This window comes from Rhipicephalus microplus, unplaced genomic scaffold (assembly GCF_043290135.1).
Source record: "Rhipicephalus microplus isolate Deutch F79 unplaced genomic scaffold, USDA_Rmic scaffold_13, whole genome shotgun sequence".
Lineage (NCBI taxonomy): Eukaryota > Metazoa > Arthropoda > Arachnida > Ixodida > Ixodidae > Rhipicephalus > Rhipicephalus microplus.
Genome location: NW_027464586.1, coordinates 20,633,472 through 20,654,640, shown reverse-complemented (window position 1 = coordinate 20,654,640; position 21,169 = coordinate 20,633,472). Strand labels below are relative to the sequence as shown.

The window sequence follows — 21,169 nt, the reverse complement described above, 5'->3', positions numbered from 1 at the left end:
ACCCATCTCTCAACATTCCTCATTCTCGCCCATGTCCACGTCTCGCTTCGTTCCCTGAAATGCGCGAAATATGATCTATCCCATCACAAAAGGAATTGAACAAGCCGCAGCAACAGCGTCACACGTGTTTCCACCCCGATTACATTGCACAGCAGGCACATCGAACCGGAGGTACCGTAGCAGACGACGCGCCGTTTCGGTCGCCACCTATTGACAATGTAAGCGCTGTTTACGTCCTCACATCCACCTGTTCCATTGCGGCGTCCTCGCAAGCCGGCATAACCGCTTCTTCGTCTGTTCTCCCTCGCAACCTTGCAGCGGTGATTCCCACTTGGGCAAGAACTGTCGTAACCTTCATGAAGACCGCATCTGAAAGGCGATTCCTCATGCCAGGTTCCTCCAGAGCTCTTCTTTTTTATAAATAAGAGGCATTTAGGAACATTGTTCTTCGCGTTGTGGCTGCCATGCACTCGTCAGATTGCTGCTTTACACGCGTAGTTTCATCGTAATTAGTCCGCTTGACGTGAAGCAGGACGTTTCTGCCTTTCGCACTCCTATGTATTTTGTTATTGTTAGGGATTTTAAAAATATATAGACAGGCCATACCTGCGCATGTGCGACTTCAACAATCAACGTGCGAGATCAACAGTGCACTTTCGTGCAGGGCGCATCACCGGCGTAAGCGATGTAGGCTGATTCCTCTGTTAGGTTTTTCGCAAATATTGATGTGCAAACTTCTGTTCAATAGTAGTTTTTTCTTCATATTCTGCTTCATTCCGGAAACAAAATACAGTTGTATGTTGAGCACTCGTCTGCGTTTCATCCTGTTCCTTGTCGCGCAGCTGCCAGTATTATAAACCAACACCAACATGCCCAAAGATTTGCTCTCTCAACAATTCCACGTGGATGTTCTCGTTGTGCGGCCTGACTCCTTCGGCAAGACTATACTCGCTTTTTTTCAAGCCTCATATACTTTTCATAGAATGTCTGATGCGTGTGTGAACACAATAGCCCACCTCAACGCGTTAGAAAAAAAAGAAGCATTACGCGAATACCCACTGTATATAAACGTAAACCTTTGAGGCACATTGCCGGCTCAATGGTTCGCTCACACAACCTCGGAGCCCACGTTTTCTGCAACAGCACGAAGAGCACCTGCGCCGTAGCGAAGCGTCGCCAGAAATACATGAAAATAGTGCACGTGATTGTGCAGAATAAAACTGGAGACTCTCGCCACCGCAGGCAGAGCAAATACGTGTATAAGTCTCTGTAGTATATATATATACATATATATTTGTCTCCATCTGTTCCATTTCACAAGCACAAAGATAATGTGAAAATTACAGCAATGTCACCATAAAACGATAATGTACAATCAACTGTCTGTTGTGCCTGCTTTTGTAGTATTCCCTCTCCACACAGATGTTTGCAGGCTCGCAATGGAAGGATTTATACAAATGCAAACACACAAGCAATAGTGAAGAAAATACAGTGGAATGTTACTTCCCTCAGCGATACAGGCTCACATGTTCACACCCCCAATCTCATTCTGCAAAGAATCGTATAGAACACAACCGATTGGGCCTACCGATAAGATGCGCCCCACCGCTACAATGTAAACAGCATCGCAATGCGCATTTGCAGACTCAACGTAAGTACAATGTTGTACATATATTTAATACCTTTCAAAGCACCGCAAAAATATTTGCACAGATTTTCAGAGACACTTGCATCCCCTTCCCGAGGAACAGGTTTTCGCCCAAACCTTTTCCTCTCTTCCCAATGCATAACAATTTTCCACATTAACATTTTCCCACATATCACCTCATCTACAGCTGCACTCTGCAGAAATAAAGGAAAGGTATAAATGATATGGCTAAAATAAAATCAGTACCCCAATTAAAGCTTGTCACACCACTTGCTCATTTACAATCACAAGCATCATTTCTTTTCAAATAATTGTACATTGAGGCCAGTATAATGCTCACTGAGCTTTTTCAGATCAGGTCTATAAAATTAAAAGGGTTTATATTTTTTTCTAAATAATTTCATTCACACGCTCGCACCCGAATCTTCGCTGATTTTAGTGCTCTGCCAAACACTTTGAAATGAACGATTCGTGCAGAGAGAAGGCTGGCAAACTTATGGCAGTGCACACCTGCAGCAATATTCTGTTACGCCCTGTCCAAATTTTAGTGCCTTGGGACGCATACAGCTGTCACAGCTCCTTCATATGAAAAACATATACTTAACAAAGCACTACATCTGTTGGGCTGTGCTCATATAAAAAATGATGATTACTATTAAAAAGGAGTAAAATTCCCTTGGCAAGGGGTCGTTTACATACTAATTCAGGCTGTTACGACCGGCCCTAGGGAACCAAGCAGGAAGAGTTTGGGGGAGAACCGGTTCTTGACCGATGGTGTCGTCCACCCCCACCTCCCCATTCAGGCTCCTCCTCTCGCCGGGAGAACTCCGGAATCTGCTGTGCGTTCGTGACCATGTTTGGCAACATTTTAGGGCGCCGTGACCATATATGGACATCGTGTTAGGTTGTGCCACTCCATGTGTTGTGAGAGGTGTTTCCCCCTCCCTCGTGGCCGAGGTGCCGGGGACATCGTATTGGCTGACGATGCGGACAAGGCGCCCAGTGTCAACAACGTGGCGCTATAAAATGCCGAAGACGTTTTGTATCACTCTCACTCTTCTCTCTTTGGATCAGTTGATCACTTCTTCACATGTAAATAAATCTCTGTCGTTTGTTCGGGCGCTTCTTTCTCGCTGAGTTGTTGGGACTCCGGGTCCTGCCGGTCTCGTCTTCGGGGGCGTGGGTTCAGATCCCACCGCTGCCACCAGTTGTTGGGACTCCGGGTCCTGCCGGTCTCGTTTTCGGTAGCTGGCCCCGTCGCAGGGTCCATCGTCCAACAATTCAGCGAGAAAGAAGCGCCCGAACAAACGACAGAGATTTATTTACATGTGAAGAAGTGATCAACTGATCCAAAGAGAGAAGAGTGAGAGTGATACAAAACGTCTTCGGCATTTTATAGCGCCACGTTGTTGACACTGGGCGCCTTGTCCGCATCGTCAGCCAATACGGTGTCCCCGGCACCTCGGCCACGAGGGAGGGGGAAACACCTCTCGCAACACATGGAGTGGCACAACCTAACACGATGTCCATATATGGTCACGGCGCCCTAAAATGTTGCCAAACATGGTCACGAACGCACAGCAGATTCCGGAGTTCTCCCGGCGAGAGGAGGAGCCTGAATGGGGAGGTGGGGGTGGACGACACCATCGGTCAAGAACCGGTTCTCCCCCAAATTCTTCCTGCTTGGTTCCCTAGGGCCGGTCGTAACAAGGCACATAAGCTTAGCTCACTTCGTTCCTGACACCCAACTCCTGTACACTAGCCCTGTTTTGTTGTAGCACAGTAGTTCAAAGTGCAATTTTTCATACACAGCACAACAGTCAAAGTGCCTCAAAATACTGGTAGAATACAGCAATGTGTGCCATGGATTGCATGAAATAAAAACATTTTGATGTACAACTTTCAGCAAACAAGATCTCATTAGCATCTTCAAACACTTGCATTCGAAACATTCTGTCACTCCATGTGCATTATGAAAGAGACAAGCTATATTGCAAACAGTACGCACGAGAACTGACATGTGGTGTACAGTCACCACATCATTTATGCCTACCAATATTGTCAGCACAGAAAGGTGAAGACTACACTAGAATTGAACTGCTACAACCTTCATGAAATTTGCAGCAAAACCCAGTGGTTCATCTTAGTGCCGAATTCTTTTATTCTTGCAAGTGATACCGCCGCACTGCTGAACAAACCAAGTGTTAAAACAAGCAAAGCAACGTTCTCATTGCTCAACCTCAGCGTACAAAAAAGCAGAGAAAAGGAAACATCCCAAAGGAGTTGAAATGGTTACTACGAGCCTGAAATAAAACACAAAAACAAAATAAGATATAAGCCACTTGCTTTCTAAGTAGACACCTCTTTTGCATCATGTAGTGTTAACCTTAGTTCAACGCTTTTTCATTCAGAGGGCACTGCAATATAACAGGGCAAAGTGCGTACAGCAAACAATGAACATGAACCATGACAGACAGTCGAAGTTGGGGTGAATCAGCAATGCCACAGCCTGTAAATTCCGAGGAGCCACTACTAAAACTAAGTGTCATACAAAACCTGCCACAACACAATTATTTAGTTAAAAAGAAAATAGCATACCTACTGTTTCTGTGCCAAGAATTCAGATAAATACCTTGCAAGTTTTTTATAAGTTACCCACAGAACAGGTTCAGCTATCCCACGACGCTCCGCTCGCTATAAAATTGCAACAGGGTTTATGAAACTGCAGTCTCAAAACAACAGCAAAAAGCTTTTATGCACCTAAATTATGTCCCATCGATGTCAATACTTTGGCCTCTTTATGTCCTTCCCCTGACCTACCATTAAGATGCTAGCATACACACACATCTCTTGTGTTGGCGTGAAGTGAGTAGCTCCTCTTGAACACTCGCAGAGCAGGTGTATTTGTAAAATGCACTCATAGCATGCTCCCTCACTTTGCAATGCTCCCTATTCAAGGTGGGAGATTGCACTTGATCTGCATGCATAAAACAGGGTTTTGTATTCATCATTCCATATTCCTGTCTTTGATTCCTGCCTCCAAAAGAAAGTGCAACTAATTTGATAAAAATCTTGTTGTTTCAACAAACAGAAAGTAGAAACTGTGGCAATAATGCGAGTTCTACTGCTGTTGAGCCTCCGTAGGTAGAGCGTGAAGCCGTTGAGAAATTTTGAAATGTTCAAGCAGACAGTGCATATAATGACACTGACTTCACAGCAACGAAGCCTTAAAATAAATGCAAACATTTCGACAATTTTACTAGAAGAGCTCCTGCATATGAAAAAGCCAAACGATAAAATTTCTGGTCCCCTTTGTGTATTCACCCTATAGGCCAAATTTATTAATGCATAGGGAATTATTCTGTGCTCGTTTGACAATAAACCTGCCAGAGCACTTCTTGTTCCCACCTGCACATCAATGTACACCACTGACACTGAAGAAAGCTGGTACAGTTATATTGCATGCTTGATTTCTCTGCCCAAGCTTACGTGCTTGCGATGCACAGCCCCAATTCCTGTAGTGCACGGACACTCTTCATGAAAATGTCGGCTTATCTAAATGCAATGGGAATTTCTTATTGGTGCAGTGCTGTTACCTTGCATTAAGGAGAGTTTTTTGCCAAAGCTATTCATACCTTTATTAATATGTCACATGAAGAGAAAAGCAGCCATAAAAAGCTCCTCTTTGTCTCATTGAGTGCATCAAAGCTCAAGTTTGTGGGAACTATATAATTCTTTTGCAAATCTTCCTCTTCATAAAGCATCGGTGCAAATCAAATGCAATGCACAGCTCCTGCTTTCAAATAGCACATGAAAAAATGCACATGAAAAAATAGCCAAGTTCAAAAATGCTCATTGTCAACAAGTGTAACTAGACAAGGACATGAAGACACAATGTAAGCACTGTAAACACCTGTTTCTTCAATGCAAATTTGTCGCCAATGTATATGCACCTATGCACGTTTCTACAATCCAGTCTTTTCCATTGGGGTGGTAAGGTGGATATGCCACATCTTTGCTTTAGACCAACAACTGCCAAGTACTTTTGTTGTGTATGTTTCCTTGTTTTTAACTGCTGTGCTGATTGACGATCAGCAATTTGCTTGGCCACATCAATGCATTTTCCCTCCTCTTTCAGTACAACTGTACCACCACTTCCAGCATTGCACTATTGCAATTAATAAGGCCACATTACACCTGTGTGGGACACTACAAGTACAGGTGCAGTACTGACATGCATTAAAGGAGACAATGGGCCGAGCATCTGAGAAGTTTGCTGCGAGGTTTGATTTTAACGGCCACTTGATCCTTTTGGCCAACACAAGCTTCCCCTGCAGCTGCGCCAGTTCTAGCTTGCCATTCTCGGGAAAAAAATAAATAAAAAAATCAAAAATTAGATTATGCTGTTGTTCAATGCCAACTAAACCTAAGTATATGGGATCGATTCACAGTAGAAAGTTGGAAAAGGAATAAAAGAAAGGAGCAGCACAAATATTCTAGCAGCTCATTTTAATAACACATTTTTCTGTCATTGGTTAAATGCTGCAGCAGATGAGCAAAAAGAAAATGAGTTAACCTGTGAAGAAACTCCGAGCTGAAAGAGCTCGAAGCAGTTCTAGAAATACCACTGAACAGCTGCTACAAGTTGTGAGGGACTCTCAGGAGATGAAAGAAGTTTCTTTTGCCACTACGTGTTTGCAAATATGGTATGGACAGCAGTATACTTGCCCTGAATTTCTTATAAATCAACATATTCATTGATCTTACTGTTTCTTGGTTCAAACTAAGACTTAATGTAAGCATTCTGGGCACAAAATAGACATACTGAAATGAGATTCCGTACCATTCTGAATTAGAAAGCCAGTAAACAGGTGTAATTAAGTGCACCTTCAAGAATGCCTGTGTCAAAATAATCACTCACAATACTACAAACTGAAGAGCTCCCATTCGCCTGCTTTTCGGTTTCATAGGAGGTTACAAAATCTTTGTCACAATCGAGTGTATCCTGTGGCACCCAGCATTTCTAGCCCAGAAATTTCGACACAGCACGATGGCATTCTTTGAATCTTAGCAGCAAGTATTTAGAATGGGAACAGGCATGCCTGTGCACCTGAGAGGCACTGTGAATTTTATTGCAGAAAACTTACTAGTTCAATGTGAGCTTGCTATTCTATTCAATAAAAGAATGTTCCTTCCCAATGGCATTCCAAGGAGAGTCTTTACGAAGCAATCATCGTCCCAGTAATTTTTGAGTTTTGCACATATATTTAAAAGTACTTCAATAAAACCTCCTAATTATTGCTCCCTCACAGCCCCTTCTATGATATACACAAAAAAATGAATGTTATTTCACAGACACGTTTTAAGGAACTACAAATACAAAATTATCCAAACCTGTACATCTTATTTCCCCATACAGGTTTGTATAAGCAACCGTGGAATTTTTTGTAATAAGTCAAACGACACATAAAATTATTCAAAAGGTTAAACATTGTCCTGAGCAAACTGTTTCTTCGTGCATGGCTTGACAGGGCTGCATAAGTTTTTCATGTTTGCAATAAACAAATCTGCAGCTGACAAAGACACTGATGAGTGCCGATCAATGATCAAAATGGCAGAAATATTCTTCAATAAATGCGCATAAAATGTGTCCAAGGCTAAAAAAACTTTAGGGAATTGTAAGCTAACACTTGTATCTCTACATAACATGACAGGCCCAAAAGCACTCTTTCGTTTGTCTTTCTGTGAATTCTTAACATGTAATGAAAGGATGGCCCTCGTAAAGCGAACATCGGCACAGAGATTCATGTACAGGAAAACAGCGGCATCGACCAAGTGATAAGATGATCTCTCAAAGGGGTCATCAAAAACAAACACCACTGTAGTTCTCTCGTTTCACTGATGGCGCCAATGTTCACGATGCGTCCCATGAAAAAAGATACGACAGGTTGCCTCTCTGACCCGCGCACATCCTGTCACCGCGTAACGAGGCATAAACGAATAAGTTAAGGGTGGGGAGAGTGCCCTTCAGGACATGCTCTGGTGGTGCGGCGAGTAGAGGCCCATGGCATGTCCGTAGCTCTGCGCCGTAATACCGTGGTCTTCGGGCGCTGGCGGGTGGGTGCGTGCATTAGCAGGCCTCAGTATCTCGTGCACCAGGGCCGGATAAGGGCTGGGTCCCGAGTGGCGCGGTCCGGGCTCGGGCGTGTAGGTGAAGGTGAGTCCCGTGGCGTAGATGACGCCGTCAGAGCGCACCAGGGAGACGGGCACCTGGGTTGGCTGTCGCACCCACTGCCAGCCCTCACGGAAGGCCGAGATGTCAGGCACCACGCAGAGCAGGCACTCGGCGCACCGGTACATTGTCTCGGCCTCGACGTTGCCAAACCAGACGCGCAGGTTGGCTGCGAAGTTCTCTCCTGTGATCTCGAGCATGGCCACGTCCCCGCCGCCATTCAGGTGGAGGCTGTTGACCACTGGCACGGGCGTCACGGGTCCGCGCACGGGTCCGGCGCCCTCGCAGAACGTGTACTCGGCCTTGTCCGTGCTGATGATGGTCCACGAAGCGCCGTCGTTGATCATCTCCTTGTTGACGTCCTTGGCACACGGGGTCGCCTGGAACTGGATGATCTTCTCTTGCGACAGGCAGAGGTACATGCGCTCGGTGTCCTTCATGTAGAATGCACACTTGTGCAGCTGCGACACCGGGTCGTCAGCGTCAAGGAAGGCGTTCTGCTTGTCCACCTTGCGGATCACGAGCCGCGGCAGCGCCATACCAGTCACCGAGCACACCAGCTTAACGGTGGAGCCATAATGGATGTAGCCGTCGCGCACCGTGAACTCTTCGGCCTCGGACTCGTTGTCGTCCAGTAGGTGGATGGTGAATGCGCCCCACTGGCTTGAGCTGGCGTGGAAGTTGCCGCCGTCGACGTGCAGGTACCGCGTGCTCACCGTCTGCGAGCGCAGCCGGTTGAAGAGCGCCACCCGTGTGCCTGAGGCGATGCACAGGTCGGCGTTCTTCAGAGACTGCTTCTTCTTGCTCGGCTTTGAGATGACCTTGATGCGCTTGCTCTGAAACACGCCCACGTCCTCGCCGTTGCCGTGGAACAGCTTGACAGAGAGCATGAAGTGCTTGCGCTTGTCCGAGTCGCTGATGAACAGCGTCTTGGCGGCGCAGTAGTTCTTGCCTCCGAAGTCCAGCTGCTGCATGTCCTGGTCCGAGTTGCCGATGCCGATGAAGGCGCACAGCTGGGCACCCTGCTCGCTCTCGCCCGCGCGGAGCAGCTGGTCCCGCTTGCGCTGCCAGCCATCGCCCAGCAGGTAGACGCACGGAGGCGGGCAGAAGAACCGCTTCTCGTTTCCGTACGACTTCTGGGCGACCTTGGCGTGCAGGATGACCAGCACCATGTCGCCGCGCTCGCGCAGGTAGCGATCCATGGCGTCGCGCGACAGACGGCTCTCGCCGCCAGCCACCGTCGCGGCGACGGCCACGGGACTCGCCACGGGACTCGGGGGCAGCTGCGCCCTGGGCGCCTGCAGCCCCAGGTGGGGGGAGCCTTGGGGCGCGGCCGGGGGACCGGGACCCTTAGCGACCGAGCCGAGCAGCGCGCTCGGTTCCTGGTCCGAAAGGCCCCCGCCGCCGCCCTTGTAGTAGCGCGCCGGCGGGCTCGACATGTCGACGGGCTGACCGCCTCCCAGCTCCATGAGCAGCTCGTTGCCGCGGCCGTAGTCGCTGTAGCCCGCCATGCCCGCACCTACGTAGGGCCCGTCGTCGTGCGGAGACGAGTAGTTGCCGTGCGACGGGTGGTAGCCCGCGTACTGTTCCTCGGTCAAATACACGTCACTCATGGCGTCACTCGAGCACAACACACACACGCACCACGAAACACGCGCCCGATGCTACCGCCGGTGACGCGCGCCGAACGAATGTGGTGTCGGACTGACGGGGACTCGCATCGCAGCGTAGTCGCCTACCTGACGTGGTCCAGTGGCGACGGGCTCGTGCAACGAACGCGGCGGCTGCTGATCGGGGAGGCCCCACACCACTCGGTCGAACACACCACCATCGGCGAAGACAGCTCGGCGGCGACTGGCGACGAGCGGCCCAGCGTGTCGACGACCACCGCGGTGCACTCACTGCACTGACGACTGGCGACGGCCGTGATCGGGCCGCCACGAGTCACCGTGGGAATCCGCAGATTCTCAGCAAACATCGTGGGAAACAATGGCTGGCACTGCCGTTCCCGACACGCCGCCGCACTCCCCGCGCCACAATCTCTCTCTTTCTCTGCTGCGTTTCCGCAACCTCCTTTCTCCACTCGCTCGCGCGTTGTTATTTCTTTACTTTAAAGCTTGGCAGCCAAGCTTTACGCAAGGAATTCCAAGGAATTCTAGCATCACTAAAAAGTATCGTATACACGCGTTCATCCACCGCATTGTTACAGCGACTATTCGTAATTCTCGTCCGTTGCCCGCATGGAGCAGACGACGCGCTTTTTTTTTTTTTCTTTTAGAGGGAGTATGGCCGCTGTTCAGATCGGCATCCTCCTCGTTTTCTTTCCTCCATGCGAGAGTGGAGGGCCTCCGTGGGAGACTCGCCAGCCGGCGGGTTTGGCTACGCTCGCTGCTACTGAAGCCAGCAGCGAGCGAGGGGAGAGATTGGTCTCTGGATTCGCGACGTTCCCAGGACCCCAGCGGCGGCAGCGCACAGGGAAGGGCTGCCAGCCAGTGCGTGCGTGCGTGCGTGCGTGCGCGCGCCGGCTGACTGGCCACAACACGCGCGTACACAGCCTCTCCTCCTCGTGCGTGGCATGGTGCGCCGGGGGTGGGAAAAAGAGGTGTTGATTCCCAGAGGATTTCATGCTCGTCGTTGTGTATTATTATTTTATTTCGTCCCACCCTTCTTTTTCCCGCCGATGCACCCTTTTCTGAGCAACAGACGTCTCGTGCAGCGGCTATTGTCTCTCTACCGTGTAGGACGTTTTCTACATGCACCAATCCCTCACCCTCAAACTTAACCCAAAATCTCGAGGAGCTTGTGAGCGGACGTGGTTTGTTCGCGAACTTGGCGAGAGAGAGGCGTTGTCCAACGACGGCCAGCTTCGTTGTGAGTGGCCGCAACTCTCTTGTGTTCGAAGGTGGTCGTACCAGTAATGAGTCGTGATTGCATCGCCGCAAAGACAATGCGCGCGTGCGAGTAAAAAAAAATATCCGCGGTGAGGGAGGACTGTGAGAAGCCTCCGGCCTGGCTCCAGGGTGTCTCAGGCTTATGGGAACGGCAAAGTAGGCGCGGGAAATTTTTTTTTTTTTTAATGGTGGGCGCGCTTGGCGAGATCGTGTGCGACCTTGCGCTGTTGTCGCAGAATGAAAAGACGGCCGCTGCGAATGTATAATGACCCTTATCGTCGCGGCCGCTTGTCTTCATAAAAAGCTGTTTCGTGCGATACTGCATTCATGAGGGGGTTGTTTCGGATGGATCTTCTCGTCGCCAGCGCATCCGTCGTGCGCGGAAAGTTAGCCCGCTTGGCTTCGACAAATGCGGCTCGCCATTCACGAGGTGGTGTCTTGCGTGGCGTCTATTGACGCAGGAGGCCATCTTGTTGCTTTCTTTTCGACCCCATCCGCGTATTTTTTACGGGGCGGTGGCCATTGAGCCACCAAGTTCCATCTCAGCCTAACGTGTCTATCTGAGCCATATATTCGGAAGAAGAAACCCTTTAGATTCATAGCTCGAACGAGTAATCACACAGAACTTTGAAATTAGGATAGATCTGTATGAACATACACGCATCGTCAACAAAACACCAACTGCTAACGTAGCCTAGCGTACTTCAAATCAATTTTAACGCGCTGTCGCAGCAATGTACGAAAAAACCCACAATCAGTGATCTGGACGCCAACTTGGTTTTACTTTGAAACACCTGCATGACGAGTTCGTGTTGGGCTGTTTCTTGATGTTCTTGCACGGAACTGCAAAGGCCTCGGCAGTGCTTTGTTACGGGTTCATGCGTATCGATGGCATCCCAGGAGTCAACGCGCTGCTCACATGAATCTGGTTTTGTTTGCTCACTCGGTCTCTTTAAAACGGAAGCTGTAAAAGCGTCTCCAAATAGGTCAAAAAAGAAAACGAAAATGCAAGATAAAAGAAATTGCAGCCTATCCACGGAGTGAATGATGGGGAGTGGGGCGAAGCATTCGTCCGTCCATTCGTTCTTGCTTCCGTCCGTTCCTGCGTACGTCCGTGTAACCGTACGCACTCCAAGTACCACCTGCACTCCAAGTACCACCACTCCAAGTACCACCATCTCGCATCTTTTCATCATATATTCTCCATATAGAAGCACCGCCATCCAGCGGACATTTCAAGGACTAAACGGGAGGTGGCACATGCACACTTTCTTACGGCTTGCGCTTCGGGTTTACTTCCCACCTTTAACCACCTCGAGTTCATGGTATATACTAGTTCACTGTATTCATGGCTATGCGGCCCAACGCTCGCTAAACCTTTCTAAAACCAAGAAGGTTACACCCAGCGAGTATAACGTAGCAACGCTTTCTTGTCAGATCGTGCTCAATGTACATGCTAATAGCTGCTAATGGGGATCGCAGCGTGCGCGTTACCTAAAGGCCGAATGCTCCTGTCTCTCATTCCCCCTTAGCAGCCATTATCATGTGCATTGAGCACTATCTTTTATTGTTCAACAACGCACAGAAGAAATCTCTCACTGGAACCACCTTGGAGGTTAAAATCGTAAGGACCGCTATTTCGGGTATGTGCCACTGGTGGTTACGTACTACGAGAGACGCACAAGCCACGCCATAAGGAGCTTCGCCCATAAAATGCTTCAGTGACTCTTCAGTTTTATGTCAGTCGCGTTCACGGCTAGGTTTGCTTGTACACCGATAAAGACGAACAACGTACGCTCCACATGTGTCCGTATCAGCGTGTGGCGGAACGGCAATGCCAATTTACTTTCTTGCCCAGGGTGCTGTTTTAGAAAATATGAGTGCACAATGCAAAAAGGGAACCCATGGTTGCTGCCACCACGGAAGAGTCGTGATGGGACCGAAAACTTGCCTGGTGACACCGTGCGGTTTGGGCTTCGCCGCCTTTGTGTCATAGGGTGTTTCCTGCATGCTCTTGTGCATGCGGCCAACGAATCACGATTCATTTGGTTGATGCAACGTCGTCCAACCTTTGTGATTCAGTCATGGTTATGTATAGAAGAGAAATCGCGAGCACTAGTGCTCCAATCATGCACCGTGAAAATTTTCGTAACGAGGTTAATTTTCCTTTTCGACGACGTCAGAAAATACCACGGCAAATCCACGTGTGCATCGGGAAGCTTTCATTTCAAGTCAGCTGGGCGACACTAAATTGACGGTATACTGTACACGCCAATATGATGGCCATTATTTCGGCCCCGGTTATTTACCGTGCTCCTAAATCTAAACACACGAATGAAATTCTTTGGCGCTTGACCCAGATACATATTCAACCCGCGACATGCGCCAAACTGGGAGGACGCGACAGGTGAGTGCTCTTGCTTCTTGGACAAGAAGCAAGCGAAAAGGGCGACAAGCAGCCTGTCGCAAGTGACGTCTGCGAGATGCGCAGACGCGATGGAGCCCGCTGGGCACGGTCAACACGATTGCGCTTCGATATACGCAATCAGTTTTCTCGGCATGAGGAGCAGTTCGGTGAGACGGCCTGCAGTGTGGCTGCTTGCATGCTAAGGGTTCTGATTTCGCGATTGTCTTGGAGGCCAATGCTGCTTTGAATAACTGCCTGACTGGAAGCACCACCTTACTGACCTCGGAGTTATTTCGAATAATAATAATAATAATAATAATAATAATAATAATAATAATAATAATAATAATAATAATAATAATAATAATAATAATAATAATAATAATAATAATGATAATGATAATGATAATGATAATGATGATGATGATGATGATGATAATAATAATGTAATAATAATAACTCGGCACATTCCACATGACTTCAGAATCAACATTATGCGCAGCATGACCATGGAAAGTGAATGTCTTGTAAGTTTTTTTCGAGCGAAACGTCACGACATGGCGCTAAAGATACGTACAATTCCACGCACAGACATCATACAATAAACTGCCACATACCCGTTATATAACCAGTTTTTTACACTTTCATAACATTGCTACAAGCTAGCAAGATGCATATTACCAACACTAGAAGCGGCAAGCCGATATGGTAGCCGACGGTGCAGAGGATGACATACACTTAACTTAAATTGACACCGCGTGACGGCTGTATCCTAACAGAACATATGCAATGTTTATGAAGTTGGATAGCCAGCAGTGCAAACACAATTGACGTTTCACAAACATTGGGGTCCACTTGAAAGGTAGTTCCGAGACCCGGCGTGGCTCCGTAGACCACTTGATTGCTACGCAGAATGCTGAGGGTCGATTCTTGTTAAGACCCTGGCATTTATTAAATGCGAAGCATTTCTAGGCGAGCTTCGGCAACTTTGAACGTACCTATCTATTGATCTATCTATCTAGACGCTTACGCTTGGGGGCTCTCGTGGTCACCCCCTTAACTTGTCATGAACCAAAATTAGCATGGGAAGGTAAGATGGTTTGACGAATATGACGAGCTGGTCAACACATGAATAATATCACAATCCCGTCGCGTACGTCGTCAAACACGTCCCGCCAGACAGTGACACATACCCACGGGCGGGTATGTGCCGCTGGTATGCGGGTATGTGCCACAGGTGATTGACACTTAGTATCTACCCAGGAACGACGGAATACACGTGGACAATTTTAAAGTGCGAGGGTGAAGAAATACCCGACATTGGTAATGTCAACCCGATGAATGCAAAGAATAAATGTCAGGGTCCCAGCTGCAATTGAGCCCAAGCTTTCTGCGTGGAAATGAAGCATTTTACCACAGAGCTACGCCTGAACTCGCAACTACTTTTAAAATAGACGCCAATCTTCTTGACACGTCTATAGTGGTTGCAGTGCTGCCTACCCAATTTTATAAACATTACTTATGTACTGCTTTGAAACAGCCGTCACGTCAGGCTAATGTCAATTGTGGTTAGTTGCCATGCGCTGAATTTGATTTATGTTGCAGTGTCGAGGGCCAGCATCCTCGCTAGCATCAGCAATTTATATCAGCTTCTGGTATTGCCAATACGCATGCTTTAGTTGGTATCGTTGTTCATCTGCAAACAACTGGTGATATTAACATCGGCAACTCTTCAACATATGTGTGTGCGTGCAACATTTCTACATATATTAAGCGTCATTTTATAAGGTGTCACTCAATAAAAAATTTCAACATGGTCACCTTCCCTCCACATGCTTCGCATAACGTCGATTCCCAGGTACGTGGGATCCGCTGATTTTTTTTTTTTTTTTGCATACATCATATCAACACTGCCGATGTCAGCTTTTAGGTGCAAAGCCTCTCATCGTCGAGCTCAATCCGGTATGCGGTGTGACCACCTTTGATTGATTGATTGATTGATTGATTGATTGATTGATACGGCTGCACCGTTTTGATCGGGCGGCGGCGAACGCCACCAAGCCGTAATACTTAGTGAACCAACAACTAGCTTTATTTATTTTTTAATATTTGAGGACTAGTATACTTTGCAGTGATCGATTTAATTTTCACTCGTACCTTGATTTTAGCCACCAATCAGATAACCTCCCTCTAGTTATTCCTACCCGCTTAAAGTCTGTTTTGTCCTTGCTATCCCTAAACCCCAGGTCTTCGAAAAACCCTGCGCCATCATCTTGAACTGTAGGGTGAAGCCCTTTACTGATCATTATCAAGTGTTCGGCAGTTTCCTCATCTTCTCCACACGTACTGCATACCGTGTCTACCCCTCCGTATTTGGCCCGATATGTCTTGGTTCGCAGTACTCCCGTCCTGGCCTTAAACAGTAGAGAACTACCCCGAGTATTATCATAGATCCTTTCCTTAGCAATTTCCTGCTTAAAAGTTCGATAGATCTGTAGTGCGGACTTCTTAATCATGCCAATTCTCCACACGTCAGTCTCCGTTTCCTTCACTTTCTTCTTAACCGATAGTTCTTTTTGGTTTGGCCACCTGCTGTTTTCTAAGTATTTACCAGTCAACTTCCTGGTTCGCTTTCTCCATTTTGTATCGACATTCTTCATGTACAAGTAGCTGAAAGCCTTCCTAGCCCAACGCTCCTCCTGCATTTCTCTCAATCGCTTCTCAAATTTTATCTTGCTGCTAGCTTCCCTGTCCTCAAATGATGTCCATCCCATATCACCTTGTACTCCCTGATTTGGTGTATTCCCGTGAGCTCCTAAAGCAAGCCTACCTATTCCACGTTGCTTAATTTCTAATCTTGCTTGAACCACTCATCTTATGCACAAGACTGTATTGCCGAAAGTCAGACCAGGAACCCCTTCCCATATTCCTTTCACAACATAATTTCTGTTGTAATTCCACAGTGCCCTATTTTTCTCGCAGCACAGGCGCGCCCCTCAGCCTCACTACAACGACGCAAGCAGCGTATCATAGCGAGTTTCTTTATCGAAAAATTCGGCGCATCTTACGTGCCTGAGAGACGACGTTATGCGAAGCATGCGGAGGGAAGGTGACTATGTTCCAATTTGTTTTGCTTTTGAGTGACACGTCATGAAATGACGCTATATATATGTAAAAATGTTGCACGCAGAGACATATGTTGAAGAGTTACAGATGTTTATATCACCAGTTGTTTGCACTGGCAATACGATGTCAACTTTAACGTGCGTATTAGCATCACCAGATGCTGATATGAATAATGCTGGCCCTCGACATTGCTACATGAATTCCTTAGGTGGCGCTTAACTACAAGTGACGTTAACCCGACGAGACGGCTGTTTCATAAGAGTACATATTTAATGTTTGTAAAATTGGATGGACGGACGGATGGATGGATGGGACGGACGGACGGACGGACGCTCAAAGTGCCTGCAGTACTCTAAGAAATGCTTCGTATTTTAATTACTGTAACACATCTTTTTCATGCCGCTATACAGTCATACCACAAATAGGGACGACACCGGTAAACGTCTCGGACATGGGGCCGGCCGGAACCCGGTGTGGTATATTCCCCTGTTATGATACGGCTGTGTGATTACGCGGCTGGGCGGATGGGGAAAAAATCTGCAGTATTTTACGCATGCCCGACGGCCAATCTGGCGACTTAGTACAATAAAGCACCACCATTCCGGCTCGTGTGCCAGCATTATTACAGTGTATTGGAATATTCTAGTATACACTACGCAGTTACTAAAGGTGAACATTTAGCAGAAGGCTGCATTGTTGGGACAGGAGTGAGAGAATTAGAAAACTCCAACCAAAAATTTGTATTCAGAAACCTGACGTTTTGAAGCCACACCGGCTTCTTCCTCAGTGGTGAGAGGTTCGCCGAGGGAGGGCAATGTTCCAGTGGAGCGGTTGATGTCCCCTGCTGTTTGCTGAATATGCCAGGATTCGGGGAGGAGTCGCTGGCGTGTGTTCTTTTCTTTGTCCAGAATCACTGCGTCGAGCACGTGGATATGATGGTGAAACAGCTCGCAGTGATCTGCTAAGGCGCTCAGTGGACTGTTCAGTAGACGGAGGTTGCTTTTGGGCGTTCGCATCCTTTCAAGGAAGTTCTTTGTTTTCCCAATATAGGAAGCGGGGCAATCAGTGCATTGGATTGAAATTTCTCCGCAGGTGCGTGATCTTAGGGGCAAGGTATGAAGCGACCGATAGTGGTGGATGGCTTGTGTGCGACGGTGACCCCTTCTCACTATGCGGGCTCGCTGGCAGCATGATATTGGCATGCGTTGTCGTTGCGGCGACGCAGCTACTGCGTCAATACTCTGGGCGGAGGGCTCGGCGAACAAATGCTTTTATGTAGCTCTTGGCGCCGAGGTCACTGATGATTCTGCCCTTTTCCTCATTGCACCACTGTGGTGACGAGCAAATTCTTTCAGCCCTCCGTAAAAGCCTTCGTACCTCAGAAAGTTTGTGGCATGTGGTTCGAGCTGAAATAGATCTAGCGTCCTGTGTGGGTGGGTTTTCTCAGCACCTAAAAGGACAGGTTCTGCTGTTGCCTTCTAACTAGTACATCTAGGCAGGGGAGAGCCAAATGGTGCTCTTTTTTTCCTTTTGAACTGTATGCGAGGCTCAACTGAGTTCAGGCATGCGAGCTAGCTGTCGACTTCCCCATTCTTCAGCACACAGAAGCAATCGTCCACGTAGTGCGCAAACATCTAGGCTTTTGGGTCAAACACAGAAAGCGCCGGCTTCTCAATGTCCTGCATTAAAAGCACTGCCGCTGTGGCCGATATGGCCGCCCCCTAGGCGGTCTCACTATAGTCTACTTAAAAAAGGTGCTGGAGAGGCAGATTTATAACAGCCGGCACCAACCGAAAGCGGTGTTCTGTCGTGCAGGCTGGACTCAGTGGAGTCGCCATCGAAATGCCCGGCGTGTCATGGAAAGTGCGAGGGGAACAGGTAAACCGGTGAAAAGGGAAACCACATCGAAGGACATCATCCAGACTCACGTTGCATGCGATTTCCACGAAATGTCCCGAGTGACGGATGTAGGTTTCTGTCTCGCCAGTCAAAAGAACTACTATCTTGGGAAGATAGGTTGACATGACGCCGTTGCGATCGGCCCCCATATCTTCGCACCCTTTGAACTTGTGGAAGGATTTTGACTTTACCACGTCTCGTAAGGTGTACAGAAAACGACAGCACAGCGAATTCTTTAGGTCCATCGGCTCGCCTCAAGTCCTCTAGGTCCGCCCGGATGACGGATTACATGGGAAAGGCACTTTTTCGGGGCTGCCTAGATAGACTGGTCTCCTCTGCGTTGCTCCAGTCTTCGGATTGCACCTGAACCGAGTGCCGGAGAACCATCTTCGGAGTCTTCATTTGCTGCGCACCACGGACTGCCTGGCAGCATTGTCTTCTTGATCATTAAACCTCCAATCTGGCCAAACATATTAATGAGTGTGTGGTTGTTTCAAAAAAGAGAAGGCTCTCTTTTTCTGCAGCCCTTGCGGGAGAATGGCTCAGCGCCTTGTAGGGGATGGGAGAAGGGGAGATATAAAAATAGATAGGTGGTTAAAGGTAAAAACCCTAGAGGCACTGCGCCGACCAAAGAAAAAGTTTAAAAGAAAAAAAAACGCAGAGAAAAGACGTTTCGGCTTTTCTCTGTGTTTCCACACGGAAGCCTTGTTCACAGTGAGATGAAAACATGTGTAAAGCAGTTCGCCTTATGTATGCTTCAATATATCCCGCAGAGAGCGCGCATATACTGACGGCAAATTACCATCGTTCCTCTTTAAAGTGCGCTGAGTGATTTGTAACACGAGGGACTTAAGATAAAGACGCCGTGACAGTCATTTTTTTCTAGCTAGAACACGTGCCTTCCCCTAATCGATTGTGTTACCACCTGACGCTTGCTCGACCAATGCACTGGATTTAACATTTCCTTTCTTAACGTCGTAAATGTGCTCTTTGAGGCGCCGTTCAAGGTCACAACTTTCACCGATATACATACAGATCGTCACAATCCGCGCAAGGGACAGTGTACACCACACCAGGGAACTTCACTTGGGCTAAGCTGTCTTTCACATTTACAAGCGATTGTCGTAGCTTTTGGTCCGGAACATATGCCACATGGACGCCGTAGGAACGCAGAATACGGCCGAGGACTTCGCTTATGGAAGGAATATACGGTATTCCCGCACGCTTTTCACCAGATGCAGCACAGGGCAATTGTGGACGTGCAATTGGTCGTTCGGCAGCGTTCGAGAAAGAATTCAGATAGCCACAGGCCAACAATTCATGCCACACACACCAAGCGTACGTCGGCTGCGTATAGTCTTCTATTCTTGTGCAGATTTTCTGCGCGCGTCGTAGAAGTGTAGAAACCAGGGCACTTTTGTGAGAATCGGGCTGCATACTATCAAAATGCAAGTAACGACCTGTGTGGGTCGTCTTCCTGAATACGCAAAACAACAAAGTGGGCCTTTTTCTTTCAATGAGCATATAAAGGAATGGGAGCTTTCCTTCGACTTTCATTTCCACCGTGAATTGAATTGCTGCTTCCATGCTGTTCAGGGGTGAAATGAACGCCTGAACGGCCTCTTGGTGAATGATGCAATAAATGTCGTCCACATAGCGGAAAAACACCTTCAGAGCTGGACGTCACTGCGGGCACCCCGCCCACCATATCCTCTCTCGGAGCAGGGACTGGTTGGCAAGAAAGTTTCACCGGCAGCATTTTTCTGCATAACAGAGCTGCGTGTCTGCATTCCTTCAACAAAAATTTCTACATTTCCACGCTCTAAAGTCGCAGCTTCTGAACGAAGGGGGTCTCAGAAGGGTCACTGCTCATGGTGTGGGAATTCGCTCGTCGTAGATGAATGAATGAAGGAACTTCATTTATAGTACTGAGAGACGCGACTGGCCCGCAGTGGGCTTCACCCAGGTAGGTGGCAGCAATGAAAAAGTTTTGATCTTTTTCGAAAGCAAAATTTTGAATGTACAAGGTGACTGGCACTTGAGCAAAAATTTGCACGGCATGAATTAAGGCTTACTTCCATCGTGGCATGTGCAATGCAGTTTTAAATGAGGTACAACATTGGCGGCAGCATGGTTTTGAGCTGCTGTGCGCGACGTCACGGATAAGATTCTCACTCATTGCGCAAAATCTCATCCGAGATGAATGAAACGAAAAAAGAAGCCCTTCTTGCCGTGCGTTATGCTGAGGTTAACATATCCTCCTGAAAATTAGTGAAATTTTGCCACTGCGTTTCTCAATGACCCAGTGAAAAGTCATGTGATGTAAAATTCAACAGCTTAGTAATATATATTTTTATTTGGCACAGTTATCTTGCTGCATTTGACACCTATAACGTGTTTTCGTACCTATATTGCTTCTTTAGTCCTGATACACAAACTTCTAGTGCGCATTGTGACTTCCTAAGGATCGAGCCGTAAACGTACAAAGTAGATAAGAAATGACAATCTCCGATGTTTATATTAACAACGTATCAGGTATCCAATAATATCCGAGTTATCAGGTATCCGAGATATCCGAGTTATAGCCATGGTGAAACGTATAGACACATTCGGCAACGCTTCAGCATGCTCATCCGTAGTCGCATATTTCACCCGGAGATCATGCACGTTTATTTTTTATAATTTTTTTTGCACGGCGCGAATATCATGATGTATCCACTCACAGATGAGCACGTCAAATGCATTTTTACCTTGACTAAAATGTCAGATCGTGAGGTTCCATCAACAACCAGTTACCGCAACCAGCTCACAACGAATACCAACGTTTTCGTAAACAGGACGCACCCTGTTATTAACACTGCACACACCACGCACAGTATTCCCAGTTTCACTGTCCTTAAAGGTGAACCAATATTGCCCATGCCTTTCAACGCACACTGCACTCCACAGTCAACACTGCACATTTT

At 47.6% G+C, this 21,169-nt stretch overlaps 1 protein-coding gene across 1 annotated transcript; it reads right to left on the bottom strand.

Annotated features, from left to right (window-relative positions):
• Positions 1–1,270: 1,270 nt before the first annotated feature.
• Positions 1,271–10,113, bottom strand: LOC119162995 (recombining binding protein suppressor of hairless). Its single transcript, XM_037414885.2, has one exon. It carries the CDS (start codon positions 9,491–9,493, stop codon positions 7,676–7,678), a length of 1,818 nt encoding a protein of 605 aa, XP_037270782.2. The 5' UTR covers positions 9,494–10,113; the 3' UTR covers positions 1,271–7,675.
• Between the last annotated feature and the right edge of the window lie 11,056 nt (positions 10,114–21,169).